General features: G+C 36.5%; 2 protein-coding genes across 3 annotated transcripts; both read left to right on the top strand.

The window, feature by feature from the left end:
* Positions 1-5320: 5320 nt before the first annotated feature.
* On the top strand, positions 5321-14263 carry LOC142605687 (amino-acid permease BAT1 homolog). Of its 2 annotated transcripts, XM_075777117.1 has the most exons (3): positions 5321-5431; positions 6459-6503; positions 13802-14263. In XM_075777117.1, exons 1-3 carry the CDS (start codon positions 5351-5353, stop codon positions 14147-14149), a joined length of 474 nt encoding a protein of 157 aa, XP_075633232.1. In that variant the 5' UTR covers positions 5321-5350; the 3' UTR covers positions 14150-14263. The 2 variants fall into 2 exon arrangements, with proteins under 2 accessions (XP_075633232.1, XP_075633231.1); XM_075777116.1 differs by lacking the exons at positions 5321-5431; positions 6459-6503 and adding an exon at positions 12389-12639.
* A 7748-nt stretch (positions 14264-22011) lies between these two features.
* Positions 22012-25830, top strand: LOC142606891 (uncharacterized). The gene is made up of 7 exons (XM_075778259.1): positions 22012-22168; positions 22354-22429; positions 22639-22712; positions 22833-22981; positions 23584-23794; positions 24702-24874; positions 25583-25830. Exons 1-6 carry the CDS (start codon positions 22166-22168, stop codon positions 24867-24869), a joined length of 681 nt encoding a protein of 226 aa, XP_075634374.1. The 5' UTR covers positions 22012-22165; the 3' UTR covers positions 24870-24874; positions 25583-25830.
* Positions 25831-26484: the final 654 nt, after the last annotated feature.

Below are 26484 nucleotides of genomic sequence, written 5' to 3' on the forward strand. Positions count from 1 at the left end.
TAGAGCTTCCATGTCCTTCGGAAGGAGAAGAGGTTGCTCCAATGCGTTAGCCAAATGATGAGCATGTCCTTGCTGGAATGCCCTGATACTGGACTGGCAAGAAATGGGGGCCCCATCTAACCTCAACGCAGGAGACCAGTTGGCCTGCGTACGGAGTACCTCGGCCAGGTCGCGGCTTTCCCCACTCTCTACTGAAGAGGCACGCGTTTTACTTTTGCCTACTTTCTTTTGCTGTTGTTGTTGCTTAAGTTTCTTCTGTCTCTCCATATCTACCTCTTCAGCCTCGTTCTTCCTCTTATTCTTAGGCTCTCGGATGGGAATGTTAGGATCAGTGGGAGGAGGGGGTGGTGGCAGAATGGAAGGGGGTTGCGACTCAACCGCGCCCTTTTTGGGAGCCTGTGTGCCCCTCTTGGACATTAGCTTTCTAAGGGTAAACATATCGTCTTCCTCGGAGCTAGAGTCAGGCTGTGTTATTATCAAACCCTTTATGCCAGAAGTTTCTGCAAGCACCTGTTCTTCGTCCGAAAGAATGACGAGGTGATCCTCTTGAGGTCTCTCAGCTTCTTCAAGGTGAAACTTATCAATTTCCTCGTCAAGTGATTGTTGCGAAGATGTCAATTCTTCTCAGATGGCTGTTGTCTGGGAATGCACCGAGAAAGGAACTGTTGCGATGGGACGAGAGTACAAGATGACGGAGGGGTCATCCGGAAGTTCGTGGACAGAAAGGAAGCCTTGTCTTGAAATATCTATCCTTTTACGTCTTTGATCACCTGCGGTGATCACATTGCCAATCTCTTGGAAATCGTCTGATAAAGGATCGTATCCCAATATTAGATGGGCTGCCCTCACTTGCAGGTCTTCGCTTACAAACACTTTGGATTGAAGAACGCGATTGAGGTCCGCGGCGCTGCAATGGTTCAGACGAGGCCGTACGTGTTGTTTGTCTGCAAAAACATCTGAAGAGATAAGTACAGTTAGGTCAACATCGAATACGAACTAAAAGGGTAATAACAAACAATGTAACCAGAAATGGTGAAGTTAAATAGGACTAAGTCCTAGGTTAGGGAATCTAACTCCTATAAAGTCACACCTAGGTCTCCCCATTTGACTGGGCAATGAGGACAGTCAAACTAGTTTCCCGTGGCGATAAGATAGTCGTCTTTCATGCCTTTGTTGAATTTGGGAGGACAGGATATTAACCTAACAATGCTAGATCTGGATTTAAGGTAATATCCTACGTCTTTAAGCTTATAGCACTCGTACATATACACGACGTCATGCCATGTGAGGTTCAAACCCATTTGCTCGTTTAGAGCATCGACGCAATCTAGGATTTTAAACACGTTGGGTTTATATTGATCTGGGCATAACCTATGGTTGCGTAGGTACTCGCTGGTTACGTTTTTCATGGGAAAGGTCATCCCACCCTCTAGAAATGCGATGATGGGGATAATCACTTCTCCCTCCGCTCTAGCGTTACCTATGGCTTCTGCAGGGCAATATCTTAAGCCTACATCCTGGGGGATATGGTATTTGGCCCGAAAACCCTCCATGCCAGCATCGGTATCTATTAAACACTTAAATCTACCCATTTGGTAGGGGTGAGAACGGATGTTTGGAGAGGGAAAGGATGTAATTGGTGGCCGGGGACAAAAGCCAAGGAGAAATGAATAAAGAAGATTGAGAACTTACGGGAAATACCTAGACGATTCTTCACGATCTTCTTGAGAGGAAAGAGAATGAGCAATTCTTAGTTTTGATTGAAATCTGAAAGGGTAGATTGAAATTAGGTTTCCTAGGCGTTTTGGCGTGTGGGAGGCGGCCTCGAATTAGAGTTATCCTGCCCAAATTTTGAGAAGGAACCAGGGTCGTTAGATGCAAATCTTGCCGTTGAATGTGCAGAACAAGATGTAACTCGCAGTCATTAATGCGGATGTTACGGATTTCAAAGCGTCAGGGGCGGTTTAAAAGAAGCAAAGTGACCCTTACACATGTGGCAATTCTTAGAGCGTGTGGAGGTTTTGCTGTTGGTTCAAAACTCCATTTCTCTCCTCGAATGGGGAGAAAAATGAAGTTTTGAGGGGCTATTGTGGGGGTAAAATGAATAAAATATGTATTTTGGCATTGGACCTGATTTGGTGGAGTAAGCCTGTCCAAGCAGAGCCTTTGAGGCCCACAGGCCAGTTTACGCTTCAAGGGGTGGAGGAGCTGTCCGAGGAGGAGCATCTCCTCGGATGGGTCAAGAAAAGATCATAGGACCTACCAAGGTGTTTGGAGACAGAATTCCTGAAGATCTGCTAGGTAAAAGTGTGATCCACGTAGCTGTTGGAAGGATGAACGTATGAGAAATATCAGAAGAGAAAAAACTACTATCATCGCATTAAAGACCATGCGCTTACCTCCCTAACCGCATTAATGGGGAAATGACCTCTGAACAGTGAGGTTCAGCCTTCCAGCTAGTATTTGAAGGTTTCAAGACGGTGCTGGAAGGGACAATTATCTAGATAGGAGATTTGTGATACACGTGGAAGAAAGAAAAGGAAGAAGAAGAGGGATACAAGAGAACAAGAGAGATATAAAAGGGAGAGGATGAAAGAAGGAGGGGGGGGGGGAAGAAAAAGAAGAATATGCTGGAACTGTAGTTGTAATATTGTTCTTAAAGAAAGAAAAGTAGTACAAGTGGTCCTCGGCTTACATCTGAGGAGAGTTTCTTTGATTATTCTCATCTATTGAACACGCGGATAACGGCAATCTAGCTTGATTTTTCTCTTTATCCAATATCCATAGTCTAGATTTCAAACACATACTCTACAAATTTTATTGTATAAGGCTTTCTGGGCCTGAGTCCATCTGGTGTCTGGACCGGGTACAAATTGTGCACTTACAACACATATTATCTTTCTATTGTTAACTAAGTTTGTAGCCAAATTTTATCCACCCAAAATTTAACACCTAACATTAATTTGTTGGCACCACCACTACTACCCAATTAACTAATCAATTAAAAAAAAAGATTAAAAAATACACTATTGACACTTAAAACACTTATGGCCCGTTTAGTAGAGGAGTTTGAGTAATATTGTTTATAGTTTTTTGAAATACGTGTGGATGAAAAAGTGTGTGAAAATGCATGTAATGTTATTTAAAAACTGAAAATGTGTATTTAAAATACTTTACCAAATAGGGCCTTAAAGTTTTTGAGTATCAATATTTTGTTTTTATCAACATCCAATTTTCGATGGTGCTGAAAGAAAATCAAAATTGACCCAAATTGAGAGAATGCACAGTATATTTTACTCTCTTTAAAAACAAAAAAAACAAAAGAAAAAAGTTTAGATTGTATTAAATTCAAAATCCTATGAACACCGATAAAATAAAATAGAATTTATTTATTAATAGCTTTAGAGTTACAGTAAAATGTCACCCATAAAAGATGACGTTTTAGCGTAGCTTGGTTGCTAAATTTTTTTTAAATTTAACACCATTAATGTAGTTTTTTTTTTTTTTTTTTGTATTTTTAGTTGCTAAAATAACTTTTAAATCATGGAAGAATTAAAATGTAGTAAGAAATTAAAAAATTGAAAGGTTGAAAATAAAATTTGATTCAAGGGTTGAGATTAAAAGACCTTTTTAACTATTAATCTCACCCGTTAATTTACTTTTACATGGTGGTCCGTATCTGGGAGAAAGGATCCAAATTTTTGTTAGCTGTCATCCAGTGTCTCAGTCATTTACTCTGATTGAACCACAATATTTATTGTTACTTTCTAAATTTTATCTGTCATCCATTGTCTCTCTTAAAACACAGCTGCTAAAGACGGATTTGGATCCTCTCCATTCCTATTTGAAATGGAGAGTGTCCATTTTATGGACAGGATTAATTTGAAATAAATCAAAGGTCTGAAGCATGCCACGTCATTTAAAATTCAACTGCCTTAACTCAGCAAGTTGAACCAGGTTAGCTTTAAAGATTATTGCCATTTAATATATATATATATATATATATATATATATATATATATATATATATCTTTTTTTTAACTACTTAGCTGTATCTCTCTTCCTCTTCCTCTTCCTCTTCCTCTCTTTCTCCCTCTTCCTTAAAGCAACCCACAACCACAACAACAATAACTCCACCACCACCACACCACTACACAACAACCCATTAAAAAAACTACCAAACAGACACTGCTGCTACCACCATGCCAGAACCATGCCACCGCCACCGCCACCGCCACTACCACGCCACCGCCACCGTACCGCAAACCCACATCAGCCACCATCACCATCACCATCAATCACCCATCCCCACCACCACGGCAACCCTTCACCACCACGGCAACCCTTCACCACCACCATGAACCTGACCCACAACACAACAGCAAACACAGTGAAACCCACCCCCACAATCAACACGGCAGCCCCCACCTCCACCACCATCAATAACCCAGCACCACGGCAAACCCCAACCACACCCACACCCACACCCACACCCACACTCATCAAACCCACGACCAAATTCGGTTATATAAACTCACACCACGCTGATCTCACCGCCGCAACAACCACGCCGCCCACCACCACCACGGCAACACACCCACCACCCACTAAACCACCACGGCAACAACCCACCCCACCACCACTAAAACCCACCTCACTTCGGTACCCAGCCAAAACTGAAACCCATTTACAAAACTGATATTCACCCAAAACTGAAACCCAGCCGATCTGATGGGTTGTCTCCATGCTGATTTGAGAGAGAGGAAGGAAATGCTTCAGATTTGAAGAGGAGAGAGCGTAATGATTTGAAGAGAAGGAAGAGAGAGAAATATAAGTGAAGTAATGAGGAGACAGAGAGAGAGGGTAGAGAGGAAGAGGAAGAGGAAGAGGGATACAGAGACGTGGCGTGGTGACGGCATGGTGGTGGAGTTCTTGTTGTTGTGGTTGTGGGTTGATTTACGGAAGAGGGAGAAAGAGAGGAAGAGGAAGAGAGATGCAGAGAAGTAGTTAAAAAAAATATATATATATATTAAATGGCAATAACCTTTACAGCTAACCATGGTTGAACTTGCTGAGTTAAATTAGTTGAATTTTAAATGATGTGGCATGCTTTAGACCTTTGATTTACTTCAAACAAATCCTGTCCATAAAATGGACACTCTCCATTTCAAATAGAAATGGAGAGGATCCGGATCCGCTAAAGACTTGGACGCCGCCGACGTTGACTAAAGCAGCCCCTTCCATCTCGTGGTCTGGTTTTTATTTATTTATTTATTTATTTAAATTTTGTAATAAATAATTTTCTTCCTAAATCCCATATAGACATTGCAGTATTTGATTTTGTTTCTTTATGTTTCTCCTCACAGGAGCTCAAGAACCGGATGTCAAATTCATCAACGTCGATCAGGCCACCCTCTCCTATCAAATCTTGGTCAGTTTTTTTTTTTTGCTGTGACTTTTAATTATCTAGAAGATCATGATTAGTGTTTTGATGTCTTTTTCCACTGATTATCTGTGCTCCCAACAAGTAAAAGGCAAGCTACTGCTCCATTGGCTCGGGCAAGGCATCACTAAGATGCCTCTAAAAGTATAAACCCTGAGGCTTTAGGACATTTTAGGTGTGAGCCTCAAGGAAATTCATGGAAAAATAAAATAAAAATGGTTAGTTCTATAATTTGGAAAAGGCCAAAAAAAAAAAAAAATGTCAGTTGTTCTTAACTGAAGTTCATGGTCCTTCCTTTTAGGAGGAACAAATTAAGCTTTTTGAGGTTGACACTTGAAAGAATCAATTTATAGATGTGAGTTGAATTAGGATTTCTTTGTTCAAAAGTTTTTGAAAGCAGATCCAGATCTCACTCTTTCTCAGTAACGAATCAGTAAAGATTCTCAAACTGGTGAAAAAGAAGAGGTGAGTTGTGGCATCATCATTGGCTTCTAATAGTCTAATGTATGGTTCAGACTTCAGAGTTTCATTGTTATTGTTATATTATTAGGGTAAATTTAGGTACAATAATTAAATTTAAACAAATAATTATATTTAATTTTTTTTTATTTTTGAAATAGAGTTTCAACTTATAACGTCCACCTCTGATAATTGTGCATTCTATTGTCAGACTAAAATATCACTTCTGTAATGTGTGTGTGTATATATATACATTTTCTTTCTATTATACTTGTAATTTTTTTTATTTTAGTTATAAAATTTCTGATGTTGTCTCTTAAAAAAAAAGCACTTTTATTAATCTGGATAAACAAAACGACACTTCCCTTGGGAGAATATTCAGGGATTTTAATAGTAAATACAGTCCTACATAATACATAATATTGGCTATGTTTGGCAAGGTTTGTTAATTGGAAGTGTTTTTTTGTGTGTGTGTGTGTGTGTTTTTTTTTGGTTTGTTTTATTTATTTTGTTCATCATTTCTTTTATTGAGACTCATCAATACTTAATTTTGCAGATATTTCATATGTGGAGCAAAAAGGTCAGGCATGATTTTTATTGGGTATGTCATATCTCATTGATTATTATTTTATTTCATTTTTTTGGTGGGTTTTATTTATTTCATCTTTACAATTTTCTTTTATAAAAAAATGCTGTTGAGACCCACTTAGCATGGCAATGAATTGCAGTATTATAAAAGTTGGTAGGATTGTAGAGAGTGGAAGGTTGAAAAGTGTAAATAATTTTAAGTAAAGAATTATGTAGGAAAGTTATGTGTAACACATTAAATTATATTAGATTGGTAAAGAGGTTGCCTGGCTGTAGGCATTCTATGCTATTGTTGGATATATTCTTGCCAATATGTTAGTATCTTCTCTTCTTTTTGACAACTGAAAAGTGATGTGAAAGAATAGATTTTGAAAATTTTAGTCTGAAATCCCAAACAAACACGAGTTAAAGTTGATGAAAGTTTTGTATTTTGACTTATAAAAAAAAATAGTATTTTGAAGACAATAAAAAATTTTAGAATCCAAAATGTGTGCATTTATGCAGTTTTTTAAAATATTTTCTTTAGCAATTTAATGGTGCATGGTGTGAGCAAGGGGTATTCTTTAGAAAACAAAATTGATTGGGGAATTTAAATGTGGAAAATAAATACTATAACCTTATAGTGTTTGTTATGAAATGCAACTGGATTTAATAACAGAAACTGATAAAGGCATGTGAAGATCTCATAATTAATCATCTCAAGCAGCTTTACTCCACAATAAGGCTAACACTTACTACTTCTTTGTTTACTTACTGTGTTTTTGTCATACAACTCAATAATTATTAAGATAATTAATTTATTCTAGGTGAAACTATAGACATAACCCTTCAAGTGATTCACTAATTATCATGATAATTTGAATAATATTAGTAAAAAATATTTTTGTGGTTTAAATAAAATTAATATTTTTTATTTATAATTTTTTAATTTAATTTGTGCAATGCACAAGCATACAACTGATTATTTTTGAGAAACAAACACACACAAGGGTAATTATACCACATTGCTTAAAAAAGTGTGTTGTGAGTTGTATAATTTCAGTAGAGTTTGTGTTACACTTTGGGCGTACTACTAATTTTAAGTTTCCATCTCAATATTATTGCATTACTTTTGTTGTGGTTGACACGTGACTATATATTATTTATGTTCAATTTCTCCCGTGAATTTATTTATTTTCTTGATAATATGCAATTCATTAAACTAAACACATAACAAATGGGGTGAATCCACCTCTCTCGTCCCATGTATTTATAATTTATTTCCTTAGTCCCTCTAAAAAATGTAAAGCTAAGACATCATGGTCGTTTTGGAAGTTTAATATTTTCATCATTTTGATGGTTTTAGGGGTATTTTATCATTTTGGTAGTTTTAGGTGGTATTTCAGTTATGTTTGAGGTCTTTTTTTGGATATTTATCACAAATGGAAATTTCAAGGTTAATTTGGTCGTTTTATAGGTTTAGGACTATTTCAGTTATTTTGGAAAAGGGTATTTTGATTATTTCAAAAAATTTTGAGATTTTTTTTTTCATTTAGACACATTTTAGGGTATTTTAGGATATTTTTTCCACTTCGAGGTTTTGAGTTTATTTTGGTCATATGATAGGTTCATGGGTACTTTAGACGTTTTGGAAGCTTTAAGGATATTTTGGTTATTTCGAAAATTTTAGAGGTATTTTTGTCATCTGAATGTTTCTAGTATATTTTTGTCTTTTTAGAAGTTTTGAGAACATTTCCATTAGTTTGGAGGTTTGAAGGTTATTTTGACCATTTTATAGATTTGGGGGTATTTTGGTTATATTGGTGGTTTTGATGGTATTTTGGTTAATTTGAGAAGTAAATTTGTGATTTTGGACGTTTCAAGGATACTTTTGTCATTTTAGTGAGTTTGAAGATATTTTGATTATTTGAAGGTTTTACTTTTAGGGGACATTTTGAAGATTATGATAGTATTTTGGTCAGTTTTCTCATGTTAAAAGGGATGGCAATAAGCCAGCCCATCTTTTGGCACAACATGCTAAGTTTGTTGTTGATTTTGAGGCATGGGTTGAGGAAATCCCCAGTTTCTTGGAAGCTGCTATTGCCTGTGATGTAGTTGTTTGTACTTGATTTTCTATACTAATGATATGCAGCAGTATTTTCTCGTCAAAAAATGGATCCCAACCAAGAAACTAAGTTCAAGTATCCAAACGTAACCGATGTTAAAAAAAAGAAGAAGAAGCAACCTATAGATTTTTTTTATTTTTGATGTTATTATTTTTCTCCTGTTGTGGTTTTTTTTTTTAATTTACTAGGAAAGTGTGATTGACGTTTTAATTTTCTTTTTTTGTATGATCATTTGTGCAAACATGATGCGTGCCTAAATTCAAATTGCATAGTAATCTTTGAGGGATTGAAAGTTTGTTTCGGTAAGGGAGCAATGACAATGGAGAAGCGAAAGAGGCATTATACGAACAAATGGGGAGATTCCAAAAAAGTAAAATATTTTGAAGGATCGACCTCTAGGTCGAATAAGATACATCCTATGAATGCAAGGTGCAAGGAAATTGGTGCTGATGTAGAATCATCTCCTGGATCAAATAGCATTAAACTTCTATGTGGCCATCCTAATTCATCAGAGGAGATTGTTTCAAGGTGGAACCAGGGCTTAGTGTTGATAGACAGTTTTATAATTTGGATTCTGACTTGCACGACAAGCATCATGTTCTGAGGCATAATCGCCAAGAGCGTTCTATTTTCACTCATAACAAATATAACTTTACACTAAAGGAGTGGTTGGAGCGCAATACAAATAATTGGTGTTCGATTTATCGAAGGTGGAATGTTGACCGACCAACCGAAGAGGCTAAGAAACTTATACAGTGTATTCTCCATGCGGTTTATGATTCTCATTCTAAGGGCATCTTTCATGGCTTCTTGCACCATCCTGAGAATTTTTTCATCGAGTGTAACTACAAGAAGATTAAACTTGTGCGCCTTGCATATGAAAATCACACTTTGTAGTTACACTCGATGAAAAAATTCTCAGGATGGTGCAAGAAGCCATGAAAGATGTCCTTAGATAGAGAATCATAAACCGCATGGAGAATACACTGTATAAGTTTCTTAGCCTCTTCGGTTGGTCGGTCAACATTCCACCTTCGATAAATCGAACACCAATTATTTGTATTGCGCTCCAACCACTCCTTTAGTGTAAAGTTATATTTGTTATGAGTGAGAATAGAACGCTCTTGGCGATTATGCCTCAGAACATGATGCTTGTCGTGCAAGTCAGAATCCAAATTATAAAACTGTCTATCAACACTAAACCCTGGTTCCACCTTGAAAACAATCTCCTCTGATGAATTAGGATGGCCACATAGAAGTTTAATGCTATTTGATCCAGAAGATGATTCTACATCAGCACCAATTTCCTTGCACCTTGCATTCATAGGATGTATCTTATTCGACCTAGAGGTCGATCCTTCAAAATATTTTACTTTTTTGGAATCTCCCCATTTGTTCGTATAATGCCTCTTTCGCTTCTCCATTGTCATTGCTCCCTTACCGAAACAAACTTTCAATCCCTTAAAGATTACTATGCAATTTGAATTTAGGCACGCATCATGTTTGCACAAATGATCATACAAAAAAAGAAAATTAAAACGTCAATCACACTTTCCTAGTAAATTAAAAAAAAAAAAAACCACAACAGGAGAAAAATAATAACATCAAAAATAAAAAAATCTATAGGTTGCTTCTTCTTCTTCTTTTTAACATCGGTTACGTTTGGATACTTGAACTTAGTTTCTTGATTGGGATCCATTTTTTGATGAGAAAATACTGCTGCATATCATTAGTATAGAAAATCAAGTACAAACAACTACATCACAGGCAATAGCAGCTTCCAAGAAACTGGGGATTTCCTCAATCCATGCCTCAAAATCAACAACAAACTTAGCATGTTGTGCCAAAAGATGGGCTGGCTTATTGCCATCCCTTTTAACATGAGAAAACTGACCAAAATACTCTCATAATCCTCAAAATGTCCCCTAAAAGTAAAACCTTCAAATAATCAAAATATCTTCAAACTCACTAGAATGACAAAAGTATCCTTGAAACGTCCAAAATCACAAATTTACTTCTCAAATTAATCAAAACCACCAATATAACCAAAATACCCCCAAATCTATAAAATGGTCAAAATAACCTCCAAACTAATGAAAATGTTCTCAAAACTTCTAAAAAGACAAAAATATACTAGAAACATTCAGATGACAAAAATACCTCTAAAATTTTCGAAATAACCAAAATATCCTTAAAGCTTCCAAAACGTCTAAAGTACCCATGAACCTATCATATGACCAAAATAAACTCAAAACCTCGAAGTGGAAAAAATATCCTAAAATACCCTAAAGGGTCCGTTTGGATAGAACTTATTAGCTGGGTGGAAGAAGCTGTACCTGTTTAAGGGGGGTCGATTGATGTTACTTAAGAGTACGCTATCTAGTCTTTCGACTTACTTTCTATCGTTATTCACAATTCCTACTCATGTGGCTAATAAAATTGAAAAGTTGCAAAGGGATTTCTTATGGGGTGATAGCAAGATTCATTTGGTAGGTTGGGATAAAGTTTGTGCGCCTATAGCCAAAGGTGACTTGGGGATAAGGAAACTTACTACCTTTAATAAGGCATTATTGGGGAAATGGTTGTGGTGGTTTGGGAAGGAAGAGGGTAGGTTATGGAGGATGGTGGTAGCTTCTAAATATGGGGAAGAATGGGGGGGATGGACCTCAAAGCTGGGTAGGGGAGTTCATGGGTGTGATGTGTGGAGAAGTATTTGCATGGGTTGGGAGGATTTTAGCAAAAATTGTCACTTTGTTGTTGGGTTGGGGAATAGAGTGAGGTTTTGGCAAGATGGGTGGTATGGGGATCAACCTCTTCAATTGGTTTTTCCAAGGTTGTATGGTATTGCCATTGATAAGGAGGCTTCTGTTGAAGCTTCTTTGCTTAGGCAGGGGCAAAGGAGAGAAGATTTTGGAATGTTCGTTTTAGTTGATTTTTTAATGATTGGGAGATGGATGAAGGGCTGCAGTTTCTTCGTTTAATGGGTTCCATTAACCCTTCCCTGGAGGTTGGAGATCGGATGAAATGGAAATTGAAGACTAATGGGGCTTTTGACATCCGGTCGTATTATAACAAATCAAGGGATTCTCCCTCAATGTCTTTCCTTGGAAAGCTATTTGGAGAGTAAACGCCCCTAGGCGAGTTTTTTTTTTTTGTTTGGTGTGTAGCTTGGAATAAGATCCTAACGGGAGATAATCTGAAATTGAGGAGATTGGATTTTGTGGACTGGTGCATTATGTGCCGTCATTGTGATGAGATGGTAGACCACTTACTTCTTCACTGTGAGATGGTTTTTCGGTTATGGAGCTTTGTTTTCACAACCTTTGGCTTGTCTTGGGTTATTCCTAGATCGATCCTAGACTTGCTCTTTGGTTGGTGGAATTGGCTGGGGAAGCACTCGTCTCAGATTTGGAACTTAGTCCCATTGTGCATCCTATGGTGTATTTGGAAGGAACGGAATCAGAGGACTTTCGAGGATTTGGATAGCTCCAGTGATCAGTTGCTTGCTTCTTTTAGTAGAACTCTTTTTGATTGGTCTCGGGCGTGGGGACTCACGTCTAGTGATTCCCTCCCTTCTTTTCTTTGCTCCCTTTTTCTCTTATAATTTCTTTGTTGTTTGGTTTTCTCTTATGTTTCTCTTTTTCTTCTCCTTGTACTTTTTGGGTTTGCTCTATGTTTTTCTCATAGAGTAGCCTTTCATATATATAATTCTTACTTATAAAAAAAAGAGTAGATACGGTACTGGAGTTGGAGGAATTATTTGCTTGGGAGTGGTTGCTGTTGCCATATTTTTCTGCGGTAGGAGTTCTGTTACTAGCAACTCGAGATAAGCATACCTTTCTTTGACTTAGTATCATGAGATAGGACTCACTTTTTGATCCCTTAACTATTTACTGCATAATATTCATTTTCTGGATGGCTTATGCCTTCTTTAGAGATGGAGCCATGCCATTTTCATCGGTTTGGCATAAAGTGAACAATCAGGAGGTCCCCATAAATGCTGTGTGGCTCTCTGCCCTTATATCATTTTGCATGGCTCTGACGGTATGCACATTCACCCCCCCCCCCCCCCCCCCAAAGCTCCCTCCTTTCGTGTTTTAGATGAATTGCTCTTCTAATTGTCATAGATATTATAATATTATATATAGAATTCTTTGTTGCTTATAGTTATGCACTGGAATTGCCAGTGCCGGAAAATTTGTCTCTCTTTTAGTGAATAAAAATGAGAATTGCTGGCTATGTAGCTGGAAAAGTCTTCAAGGGAATTATATTTGTATCATATCCGAATCTATCTAATCAGAGATAATACTTTTCAAATACTTCCTATCAATCCAATACTTCATTGGCATATAAATTTTTAACATTCTATCTGATACATTTAAGCTACTGATTTATAAGTATTGGAAACACCTCAAGCACTAGGAGAAGACCTCTTTAAGTAAAGACTAGGAAAGAATTGCAAGTAAAACTATTGAAGGGTTTATGACATACATTATGACTAACGCATAAACTAGTGATGCCTGCATGAGTAAGTCAAGTATTCTACTATACATTTCAGATGGGTGAGGGAAGGTATGAATCTTGGATGTCTCAGTTTGAAACATAGTAGGTGCCAATTGACCCAAAGATGGCACATACACATTGTATTGTATATGTGTCCTTTTTCCGAATCCATTCTTCATAGTAAACATGCATGGAATGTTTATTTCCCTGGACTTTCCCAGCATGCATGAGTTGAAGACAAAAAAAAAAAAAAAAATGAAAGGGGGGCCCCGGGGGGGGGGGGTGGGGGAGTGGGATATGGCAGATTGATTGTGTTTGGTAAAAGTACCCTTGTTAGGAGTGGACCTGTCTAAATAACGTCAAACAAAAGGAATATGGGCTATGTGATTTGCATGAGTTGAATTTGTAACAAAAAGAAGTAAAAGGTGAGATATATAATTGGTGATGAACCTTTTATTTATTTATTTTATGTTTGTTTGTTTAGTTTACTAAATGACAGTTCTAAGGGTAGATTTATCGTTACAGGTTTACAAAATACAACATTGGAAATATGGCTTGAACTTGGTTAAGTCCCAAGTTATGTCATTTTATATGTTGGTCAATACACACTATTGCACTTAGCCCTTAATACCCTAATGCAAAAGCTTTTATTTCTGTTATTCAACTGATAATTGTATACTTGTTCATTTTAAATGTTTTGCAGTCTCTTGGAAGCTCAGTGGCATTTCAGGCTATGGTATCTATAGCAACTATTGGACTGTACATTGCTTATGCCCTACCAATCTTCTTTAGAGTGACTTTGGCACGCAAGTCCTTTATCCCTGGACCTTTCAACTTGGGCCGCTATGGGATCCTTGTTGGTTGGATTGCCGTTCTCTGGGTGGCAACCATCTCAGTCCTCTTCTCATTGCCTGTATCCTATCCCATTACTAATGAGACACTCTACTACACTCCTGTAGCGGTTGGCTGTTTGTTTATTCTTGTCATTACTTCTTGGATTTTCAGTGCTCGTCACTGGTTTAGAGGTCCTATAACCAATATAGATGCCTGAAGTCATGTACGTACAAAGTATTGGATATCTTACAAACAGGACTAAAATGTGATAATCTTTTTAATTCAACTCTTGGAATTTTTCCTATAAATAAATGTTGATGAGTTATGACTATATATATTCTGTAGTTTTCAGCTGTTCGGTTATATTCTTTAATCATAATGATATGGGCCTAACTTTTAAATAGACACTGCAGAGTTGCTTATAGAATAATATGCATGTAATCTTATAGATATCCAAATCAGCTGCATGTCCTCGTTGCCACCATGTCTCTGCTACTGATGGCATCCTGTTCATACTATTTGTGTTGCCTTAGAGCAACCCCCCCCCCCCCCCCCCCCCCAAAAAAAATATTGATCATATGGGGGTTTCTACTATGAATCATCCTGCACATAAAATCTGGTATGCTTCCACTGAAAAGTTACTACAGCAAACTTAATGAAATAATGAACTCATAAAAATTCCATCACTAAAAAAGAAGTCCCACTCACTAATAGGTTGAACTTGACTGCTTCCTGATGAAGCCAAATCCAATTATAAAGAAGACTGTAATGATAAAGAGGCTTTTGAAGATTTCATAACATATGAAGTGTCTGAAACATAGCTGAGAACAATCAAGGAAAAAAAAAGTTCTCCAAGCCTTTTGAAGTTCCCTACACTGCATATCAATTTAAGCTTACTCCAGTTACAATTTAACTGCACTATCTATAGATAATCAACTATAAGGTTTCCCCATCCAGTTTGCATGAGAAAAGGGTCTTTATCTACTCCTGGTTATGAGGCCTGGATCAAAAATTAAGCTCCATCTGGTGGATACGCACCCCTAAAATAAAAAACATTCAGAAATACTCGGAATATGAGTCATTTTTAAGAAGCTGAATGAAATTATCAGCATATAATGTACGAGAACATATATTTGAATTACAATTTTCAAATAGGTCTTGCGTCACTGTAGATTTGATTAGGGGCCGGGCCTTTTGATGAAAACTTCATAAGTTGCAACGCTCATCAAGCTGTTCTGGGCCTGTGGTGTTTCCACACATAGTGTTCCTTAGCCATTCACAGTGTCGATCAACCTCACCCTTCCGAAAGCATTAAACTCTTCCGGTATTATGGCCATCACCATCCATTGCTGCTGAGACTAAATCATTGAGCAAGATGAAGAGAGTGCTCTTAATTTGGTTTGAATAGAAGACCCCCACGAAGTTGCTTGTTCTTATAGAGTGAAGATTGGAGTGTGCGTCTCTGTGGAAAATAAAAGTTGGTGTTGTAAACGTGATTAATTAAACAAATAGACTTGACTTTGACAAAAATATGACACTGAGCTATGATAAACGCAAACTCAATGGAGCCATTGCCATGAAAATCTGCACCAAAGATGCACATATTATGGCCATCACCATCCATTGCTGCTGAGACTGAATCATTGAGCAAAATGAAGAGAGTGAGAACTTGGGCTCTTAATTTGGTTTGAATAGAAGATCCCCACGAAGTTGCTTGTTCTTATAGAGTGAAGATTCAAGATTGGAATGCGCGTCTCACGTGGAAAATAAGTTGGTGGTCCTTGTAAAAGTGATTAATCAACCAAATAGACTTCACTTGGACAAAAATATGCCACTGAGCTATGATAAACGCAAACTCAATGAAGACTTAATCTCTATTAAATTTAGTATGGTTATACCTACAGATTCTTATCAATTAATCAAGAGTAACCGGCCTCAGGAGGGGTGGACTAGCGGTAAGGATCTCGCACGCATACACAATGATCCCTCGTTCGAACCCTGGCAAGTACTGAGAATGGGAGGTGGGAGCACTCATGCATTGTGCCTTACTGTTAGCTCTTTTGGGGTGCTAAGGTGAGATTTGTGGCACCCCAGTCACAGTAGTTATGGCTCAATCTAACATTCCTTAGCGAGGGTGTCTCTATGGTCACGTTTAAGGAGGTGAGTCACACGTGATCGCCCCCGCCCCCTTTCTTTTCATCAAAAAAAAGAAAAGAAAAGTAACCACACATATTTTCTTTTCTTTTTTTGTTCTATCTTATATATCTACAAAAATAAGTAAATAAATAAAGAAATTGTTTTGATTTTAACTATGAGTTTTTATTATTTCTTTGTATTTTTAGTCTTCGAGTTATGTTTTAAGTTATAAAGAATCATTCATCTAAAGTCACTGAGTTTTTCTTAGCCAACGTCCTTGGCAGTTGGCATGACGCCCCCTGTTTGGGGTTAATACTTACTCCCTTCAAATAAATTTCTGCCAAAAAAAAAATCCATGATGTGGGGAGTAAAAATATCTTGATAGGAATATGGGCCGTTGGGTCTTGCTAAGTAAGGCCGACCTGCTCTTGAGTTTAGGGCTTGTGAGTACTTTAAGTCGGCCCATACGCCGAGGATCCGAGGGTCCAGCCGAGGATGGTTTTCCCCTCGGACTGATACTAGAGAACCCGGGACTTCATGGTAAAGGTTAGGGAATGACACGGTCAAGACCAATGGTTAAAGGGGGTGAACCCTTGAATTTCCTAGAAGCACCGATGTTGGAAGAATATTAAAGATAAAGGCTGCTACCTCCACATTAAAGACCCTGCACCTACCACCCTGGCCGCATTAATGGGGAAGTGACACTTGAACAGTGGAAGGGAAACTTCTAGTTACTGTTCAAAGGCACTAAGAAAAGAAATATCTAGGCTAAGGGAGGAATTGGGGGCAACACGTGTATAAAGTATTAAAAAGGGGAGTATTTAAGGGGGGACCTAGAACAGAAACGAGGCGGAACTTTTTGTAACCTAAGAAAGATAAAAAGAAGGAAAGAGAAATTATATAAGAACAGCTCTCGGCTTACGTCCGAGGAGGCCTATTTACATTACTCCTTGTTGTTTCCAGGTACTGGCAATCTTTAATTTGTCATTTAACCCCCATACATTTCTAACCTAGGTTTAAAGCCCACACTCTACAAATTCATATTGTTTAAGGCTCATTGGGCCTGTGCCCGTAACTGTTCTTGGGGCCAGGTGCAATTGTGCACTTACACATGATACAACAATCTTGATTGTCCAACAGCATTTAAGGGGGGAAAGTCTAATACTTTTTTTTGTAGCGAAAAAAAAGTTTAATACTATTGACAAACTGTGTATCATTGTGACTCTATTAATTAAACATATACTTGGTTTAAATGGAGAATCAGTATGTATCATTGTGCAACATTTTACTGGGGCCCAAAAATTAAGAAAAACTAGTTGCGAACCTATGCATTGTACATGATAATTATATTTATGGTGGTTTTATTAAAAAAAAATTTATAGAATTTAAACTAATTTAATAAAGAGTAATGTATTTTGTAATTATATTTTTATTTATTATAAGAATTATCATAAATGTAATATAGGAACAATTATAAATCATAAACTTTGATGATGCAAAGAAGATCAGTAGGCTAGATGCTTCAGACTTGAAAGGACCACTCGCTCTCTCAACGGCCTGAAGAAAAGCGATCAAAGGTGACCGGGGCTGCCGGCCAAAAACCCTCCGATGGCAAAGTGAGTTTTTCTCTCTATATTTTTGGAGTTCCAACTTTTTTGGGAGCAAAATCAAAACGTACATTTGCTTTGTCTGAATCAGTCTTTATATAGTGTTCTCATAGACGGTTATCGAAATTGGAACCTCCCCTGGATTCAAGGAGGTGCAAGGATTAAACGTAACTTCCATAACCGTTTAGGAGTTATGCTTCTATTTCACAACGGATACCTGGCAGTTATGCGTGGGATAAGGAATTATCACATTATATTCGGAGATTTTCCTAAGTATGATACCCTCGTCCTGGAATTCCCTCGTCGAGTGTATTTTGGCACATGCGCAGGGGCCGTCTCGTCTAACAGACGAATTCCTTCAAGACGAGGTTGTCAGCACTCTGGACGAGCGCCTCATTCTCTGGTGGCGCTTACCTCGTCCAAGGCTCTTCTTCCTTGGACGAGATAGTTACAGGTAAGTTTCCAAGGGTGTTTACAATTCCAGCCAGGTTACGGACGACCTGTATGGACGACTTGGAGATAGGTAAAATCAGTACCCTATCAAACTTAATAATTTTTGTCGTACTAAAATGAAAAAAATAAAAATTTTCTCAGCAATTCAAAAGGCAACTTAACGAAAATATTTATTTTTTATTGTTGACTCTAAATAGATTCCTTCTTCATCTATATGATCTACAAAGATTTGCAATATGATATCTATGATGCTAATAATTGGGGTATCATTGGCACCTTGTGAGGAGAATGCAACATCATCTGCTTAAGGCTAATGGGTATCAATTGTTTTCTTCTTCTTCTTCTTGGAAGCATTAACATTGACATCTTGGGACTTGGAAGCATTACTAGTTTTGTTTAGAGTTTTGGCAAGGGATTGAGATTCAGGCTCATGACTACCATTCAAATGAGCATTAGACAGACCTACAATAAGGTAGGGGGCCATGCCGCCGCCCCCTCCCCCCCCTCCCCTCCCCTCCCCTATCTATATATATATATATATATATATATATATATATATACACATATATATAAAAGTTGAAATTTTAAATTTTGGTCCTAATAGCCCCCAATTAAAAAAATGGTATACATATATAATCTGAAAAATTAAGATTTGCCCTTAAATATAAATATATATATATATATATATATATTTGGCTCTCCTCCTCTAAAATATTTAGATATTGACCCACAAGAAAAAAAAAAAGAATAAATAAAATAAAATTCATGCCCCTTTAACTCAAGAATAATAGGAAAATATTTTAGTTTAAACAAATTAAATTGTCTAAAGTATAACATCAATAACCTTTGGACAAACTAAAATTAACTACAAAATAAAAAATAAATATGGACTGAAAACCTAAATTACAATTTCCAAATCAGATCAGATCATCCAGTGTTGCTGCTGCTGCTGCTGCTCCTCCTCCTCAGATCCTTGATCTACATCAACTGTTGTTCACACTCAAACACGAGTTGAATCGGCTAAGTTATGGTAAATCTAAGAAATTTCTCTCAACTCTCAAGTTCAAATTTGTGTTTTTTTGTCTTTGCTATATTGCTCTGCCTCTAGCCCTCTTCCCTCTACGTTTTTTATGAACTATGGTGTGTTGTGTTTGTGACTTTTTATGGACTGTGACTGTGGTGTGTTGTGTGGATCGTAGTTTGTGGCTTTATACTGTGTGACTGTGACTTTTTGTGTGGACCTGTGTTTGTAACTTTTTTTGTTTTGGTTTTATCTATAAAGACATAAAGTGGGACAACTGGGACGTGAGTACTATGATTGTGAATTTGTGCGACCAAAGTCTTTGGTTTGTGATTGTTTTGATAAATGTGTTGAAATGTTTAAGAAACACTTATTTTATATGTTATATTTTGGTGATGTTGTTATAATATCAAATATTTAAGAAACACTTATTTTGTATGTAGTATATTGTTGAATATAAAATTGATGTTAGTTTTTATTTTCATAAAAAGAAATGTTTTAAGCTTTGCCCCAAGTTTGAATTCTGGTTCTGTCCCTGAGCATTAGCATGAGCAACTCTAGTTCTTTTTCTTGGGAGATTGAAATGAGTCAAAAAGACGCCAACCTCTTAGCTGACTGTGTCATTTGAGTTGGGGATTCTTTGCTGCTTGAAGGCCCACTGACTCTGCTATTTAAGTTAAGGATTTTTTGTTGTTTGTTTGTGAAGAGATGTAAAGTAAAGAGTTGGTTTTGAAAGAAAGAGTTGTTTTGAGCAATGTGTACACTTAATGACAACGAAGGCTTTCTACCTTTTCTTTTCTTGAAGGAGAAATACTATGAGAGCCTATGACCAATCAAATCTAATAAGTAATAAATATCCCAAAAGACTCAAGTGAAACTGCCAGCCAAATCTTCTATGTCAACTACTGTCTCTCTCTCTCTCTCTCTCTCCTTTCTCTCACTTCCTATTCACTTTGATTCTTGACTGATGATGACTTTCATTTCTTAAATATTCTTGTAGTTGTTTGTATAGTTAACATATAACAAGGACCTCTTCTCTAAAAGTGTATGCATTTGTAAAAGCGGATACCTTAATGTTTTGGGATTAAGAATCAGAATGAACGGGAAGAGAGGGAAAGGAGGAAGAGGGAGAGTACATGACATAGAAGATTTGGTCGGCAATTTCACAGGAGTTTTTTGGGATATTTAGTACTTGTTAGATTTGATTGGTCATAGGCTCTCATAGTGTTTATCCTCTAAGAAAGGGCTACAAGAAAAGAAAAGGCTAAAGCTTTTATTGTCAGTGAAGGGGATAAAAATAAGAGACGGATATCTCCATGGAACTTGAAGGGACGGAGAGGAAGAAGACAGATTGACACCGTAGGAAACGCGAATAGGACAGTTGAATGTTATTGAGTATCCGTCATATATGGATTGGTTATAAATTCTTGGTTGTATGTCAGTTGATATGTTTGAGTCGACTTTTGCTTTATTTCCACGCAAGCGTGTACACTTGAACTTCTTGCATCACACGTTTGAGGAGACTCCTATATGGAAAAGAACTCAAGAAAGAAGTTGTATCCTAAAAGGAAAGGCAATTCTACGCCAATATAAATACCCCAGAAACCCTAAATATCGAGGTACGCACAATTGACTCAATTCTGGCACTCTAGGGTTGTAAAGAAATTATAACTTGACTTTCGGAGGGTTTTTGGCCGGCACCACACCGGTGCTCTCCTTTAAGTCTCTTTGTTTTCTCTTTGCAGGTGTTGACTCGAATTGGAGAGTGCTTGCGGCTTATTGGTGATTTTTTCGACATCATCAGTCAGTAAGTGTACATACTGCTCAAAACAACTCTTTCTTCTTAAAATAATTTTTTACTCTACATCTCTTCACAAACAAACAGCAAAGAATCCTTAACTCAAATGGCAGAGTCAGGTAAGAGAAATAGCAAATCAAAGGGTTATATTTCAATTGTTCCCAACAAAGGTATGAAACAAATCAAACACACACACACATATAATTTTTACTACAGAAAGCACTGCAATTGCATTATTTTTATAAAATACTTCATGCTTTATTCTAAAATTCGTATATTTATCTTATGTTCATCAGTGGTATGTGCACTTTGATATGTGGACAAGTTAATTTCTTGTTTCCTGTTTTGATCACATTTATTGCGACTTTCAAAGCTTAGGAGACCTAGTCCAGTAATTGTCCTTTCTTAATTCTTGTCATGAGTTTATGTTGTTGGTTGCCTCGTTTGAATTGAGTTCTTGTTCATTCAGAGCCAATTTCAAACAATTGTTTTCTCAAAAGCTTTTATTCTTCTCTCCCAAGCTAAAGCTATCTATTTCTAGATTGTATTAAAAGCAGATACATGAGTCAGACCCGCCCAAATTCAAAATCATATGAATTCTTGACTGGACTTGACTGGATTGTATTTAATCTTCTCTCTAGCTCAAGGGTTTGTTTAAAATCCGCTTATTTCGTTGAAACTGAAAATTTTTTTACTGAAAGTACTGTAAATAAAGATAAAAGTTAGTTAAAATAGTACAGTTAAACCTATGAATAGTATCAAAAAGTGCAGTGAGACCCATAAATAGTAGCAAAAATAAACTAAATAGTAAAATAAGCTGGCTTTTTTTATATGATGTCAAACTCACACCTAATCTTCTCTCAACCCTTTTTTCTCCAAAAAAAGCTAGATTGTGTTAAATTCAAAATCATATGAATTGTTGATTGGATTTGACCTCAAGGAAGCCCAAACTCACTCATATTACATATGACCTGGGCCGGGCCAGGCCAGCCCAAATTGCAAAAAACAAAGAAACCGAAGAGACAGAGACAGACCCGCGAAACCAAACCCACGACTCTTCATTTTCCATTCTCATCAATAAAACCAGCTCTCTCTCTCTCTCTCTCTCTCCATTTCAAAAATCGCACTTTCAAAATCTTTTCGTTTCCAAAATCTTCGTGTTTCGCGGGCACACTCTCACAGCTTCACCTAAATTTTCTGACAAAACAAACAAAAAAAATGGTAAGCGTCTCTCTCTTTCAATTATGATCTCTCGCTTTTTGTTAGGGTTTCTCTCTCATACTTTTATCTCTGAATTTTGATTTTGAGCTTCGCTTTTCTCTTCTTCAAGTCGCTTTGAATTCTTAATCTCTCGCATTTCTAGGGTTTGTCTCTCTAATTTGATTTTTATTTATTTTTGGTTTCAGGCGGATTCCACTGACGATTTCGAGCCATTGTTCGATTACTCTCGAGTTCAGCCTCTCAATTTCGTGTCCCTCGACGGTATTTTATCACTCTTAACTCTTACTCTCTGTTTGTTTGCTGAGAAAATTTAGGATTTTTACCAGGACATTGAAATTCTTTATACTTTTCTATACTGTTCAGGAGGATTAAATTGAAGCAAATCGAACCGTGATATTTGAAGTTTAAAAATTCTCTATTTTCAAACGAGTTTTCTAGCTTTTTGTTGTGTTGTTTTGTTGCTCCTTTAGATGATGATGATGATGATGATGATACTGCATCCCCAGCTTTGTCTACTAAACGGAGGAGGATTGCCAAACCTATTGTAAGATTTTTCTATTCGCGAATGTGTGCGTGGTTTGTGTGAAATTTGAATTTGATTAGTGAGAGTGTGTTATGGCGTTGTTTATGTGATGAATGGTGTTGTTGTTGTTTTGGGGGTTAGGTTATTGAGGATTTGGAGGAAAATACCAATGTGATACAAATTGCGGATTCTGGAAAAAATGAGGAGTTGGATTGGCTTTCTCCTCCACCCAAGGTTTCCAGGAATGCTCAGAGGACGGTGGTGGAGGATTCTACATTAAAGGAGTTGAGGTATGTGTGTAAAAGTGGATATATATTTTTGGTTAACAAAATTTTGTTTCGTGAATAGGCAGTTGTTGATAAATTTCAGTGACTTCTAGTTGCATTCTTATTGAATGGATGACAAGTGCAGTTATTAATTGCAGGACTTGTGTCATGTGTTTATGAATTTGCCCAAATTAATTGTAAGTTGTGATTTCTATTATTTTGTAAGACGAAGATTAGTACGTTTTGATTGAATGGTGTAACCCTTAATATATAGGAAATGTCCAAATTAGTAATACCCAAATTTAGTTTTCATCAATTTAATTCCTTGCACATGTTTTTTTTTTTTGGCATTTAGACTTACATGTTGAGAGTTGTTACTACTACAAGTAATTTGCAATTCCTGTTGAGATGGTGTCATGCTTTGTAGAATTGATATCTATGATTATGCAGCCCACTTTACGCATTTAGATTGTGACTGTTAGTCAGTCAACCTTGTATTTATTATCTATCTGTTAGCAATTTTACTAATTTATAGACCATTTAATCATGAACACTTTTCTTTCCTGGTTTTATTTACACTTTAGCCTTCCCATTTTTGACAATCAAATTTTTATCTGCATATATAGATTGAAAAAGAAGGAGCTTGAATCAGTTGCACAATCTGCTGAAGATGTTGTGCGAGCTGTTGAGGAGTCTGTAAAATTACAACTTGGTAGTTCAATGCAGTCTTCTCTGGAGGCTGTTGCCAACCAACCATCAAAGCCTACTTGTGAGCGAGTTAAGATAGTTATTTCTATTCAGGACAAGGATGGGACTAAGCAATTTCGCATATACACGGTATATCTTATTTCAGGGATTTCAGACTTTTTACCTGGTTTAATTTTATGCTCCCTTTTTCTTCTTAAACACTATTGCCTAGTAATTATCGAGAAGTAGTATTGAAATGAAGGTTCAGCTGTCTTCTATCCACTTATGTTTTCTGTTATTTTCATGAATTGTTGCAGAATTCTTACAATTAGTTTCTGATTGGAAAAACTATGTATTTTTCAATTTAATTAAGGTGAATGTACTGTACTGTTCATGGCTTTGCAATATTAACTGCTGGGTATGGAGTGTTGAATAGTAGGGTTGGAATCAGTTTAGGGCATGAGCTTCTTTGTGAACCTCAATAATATGCTGAGGTAGGATTGAAGAGAATATCATTAACTAGCTTTATGATCATTTATGATGTGAAGCTTATCCGATCTTTTATATGTTGGTTTAATTTAAGCTATTACCCTCTTCCTATGGCATTTCCAATGACCCTTTTCTAGTGAGAATGAGTGGATAGATTCAAGTTGAGGGAAGAAAAAAAGGTAAGAGGAATGCAAAAATAACACTAATAAAAATATAAAATGGACATCTCAATGAAGAAAGTAACAAAGTATATGACTTCAAATATAATAGAATGGTGGAAAAGAATACATGTAGCCAACCTTGACTGATCTTTTGAGGATCCATAGCCAGCCCCTTGGGACTAAGGCTTGCTTGTTGTCATTGTATTTATTAATATTTTTGTTTTTAAGAAGCAAATGCTAATGTTGCTGAAATTTTCCTACATTCATTCTCAATATTTGTAAAAGAACAAGTGTTCCTTTTATTTTTTACATGTTATTTTTCCATACCTTTTTTGGATATTTGTTTCATGTATTGGTGTTAATGGATTCAATTACGATTATGTAAGTCAAGTCTTCTAATCTCATAGGATGACAAGTTTGAGAGGCTCTTCAAAATGTATGCGGATAAAGTTAAGCTTGACATACAGAACTTAGTATTTTCTTTTGATGGGGATAAAATCAATCCAGCTTCAACCCCTGATGGCCTGGGTATGGAGGAAAATGACATTATTGAGGTTCGTGTTAAGTCAAGCTGACTGAGGTAAGATGTCACTGTATATCTAGTGCTCACCCTTTGTGGTCTTTCTTTATGAAATTTTGAATTATGGCCATATTCTTTTGGTCCTATTTTGGTTGCCATTCTAAAAGTAAAGATTATGTACACATCATTTTTTCAATCTGCCTTTGGATTTGCTATATTAAGATAATTACAAAATGCTGGGCTTCTAAAATTTTGAAATGATGGAGTCTTCAGAGTTGCAGGATGAGTCTAAAATGTATCAATGTTGTAGTCATTAATTTTGCATAGGGAGTGAGTCTTTTCTCATAATGCAAGATATGATTCTAATTGCATTCCTTGTAAGGAAGAATAATAGGGTACTAGGCTGTTACAAATGTATGGGTTCATATAATGTTGGTAGAAAGTTCATTGTGTTGTTTTTCTAGAACCAGTGACTAAGAGGACTGGTCTAAGAGCATGAGGTCCATTTTGGCTTGGAAGAGGGATTTTTTTTTTTGGGTTGGGAGGGGGAGAAGGGGTATGGCCCTCCTACAACCCTGTATGTCTATCCCTAATTCACTTGCTTTGATATTCCTGGAGTCAGCAAATTTGTATGCATGCATTTCTTTGCAATATCTTATTGATTCTGTTTTAACTTGGGAGGTACTTCAAGGATGGCACTTTATATTGTAGTTTTATTGTGAACTTATTATCCTTCCAAATTTCTTTCTCTTGTCTGCTTTGATTCAGGATTACGGTTCAACCATGGCGCTTAAATTAACATTTGTGCCACTTCTGGGATATAGATTGTGCCTGGATGAGATCTTTTGGTATAAAAACTATAGTTATTTTTTGTTTATTGATTGTGGAATATTGGGCCCTCAATTGTATAGTGTCATGGATGTTTTTTAAAGAATTACAGTTTTGGCTGCACTGCTTAGAAGTTGCTTGACCATGAATGATTAATTGAGAAAAGAAAAGAGTGCCAATTGTCTGTATATACTCAATTTGCTTTCTTGGAACCTTTTTTCTTGGATTAATAGCTTATGCCTTATTGATCAGTTGTGGAATCATGCAACGATTGTCTTTATAAAGATGTTTGGTATATTGCACGTCTCCAACCTACACTCAACAATTGTGTCTATGAAAAGATTTTTGGTCCTTTTAATGGTTTTCCAAGTCAGAAGTGTGAAATTTGAGTGTATCCTTCCAAATTAGCTTAGTAGGATATCAAGGACAATCCTTAAGATCTCATTCACCGTTTACTGTTGCATTTAAAGGTTTCTTAAAGTTTTATATTTTGTTCCACTAACTTTTCGAGTAAACATTCATGATCTGTGTTACTTTATTAAATGTCCCGTACAGAACTTTTGTTAGATGGTCATTTGCTAAGGATGTTTGGTAATTGGTCTCATCTACCGTGGTGCAATTTTGCTTTTAGGCGTTCTCTCTGAAATGTAAATGATTGACTGAAGGGAAAGTGCTATTCTTTGCATCAGTTAGGTTTGGTGTAATTATTTTATGGATAAAGATTTTTTCTAAACTAATTTGGAGAGAAAATTTTTTAAACTCTTTTTTTTTAATGCATAATTTTTTTTAATGGATTTTTAATACATAATTTTAGACTATAAAAACTTGCAAATTTAAATATT

This window comes from Castanea sativa, chromosome 8 (assembly GCF_040712315.1).
Source record: "Castanea sativa cultivar Marrone di Chiusa Pesio chromosome 8, ASM4071231v1".
NCBI classification, from domain to species: domain Eukaryota; kingdom Viridiplantae; phylum Streptophyta; class Magnoliopsida; order Fagales; family Fagaceae; genus Castanea; species Castanea sativa.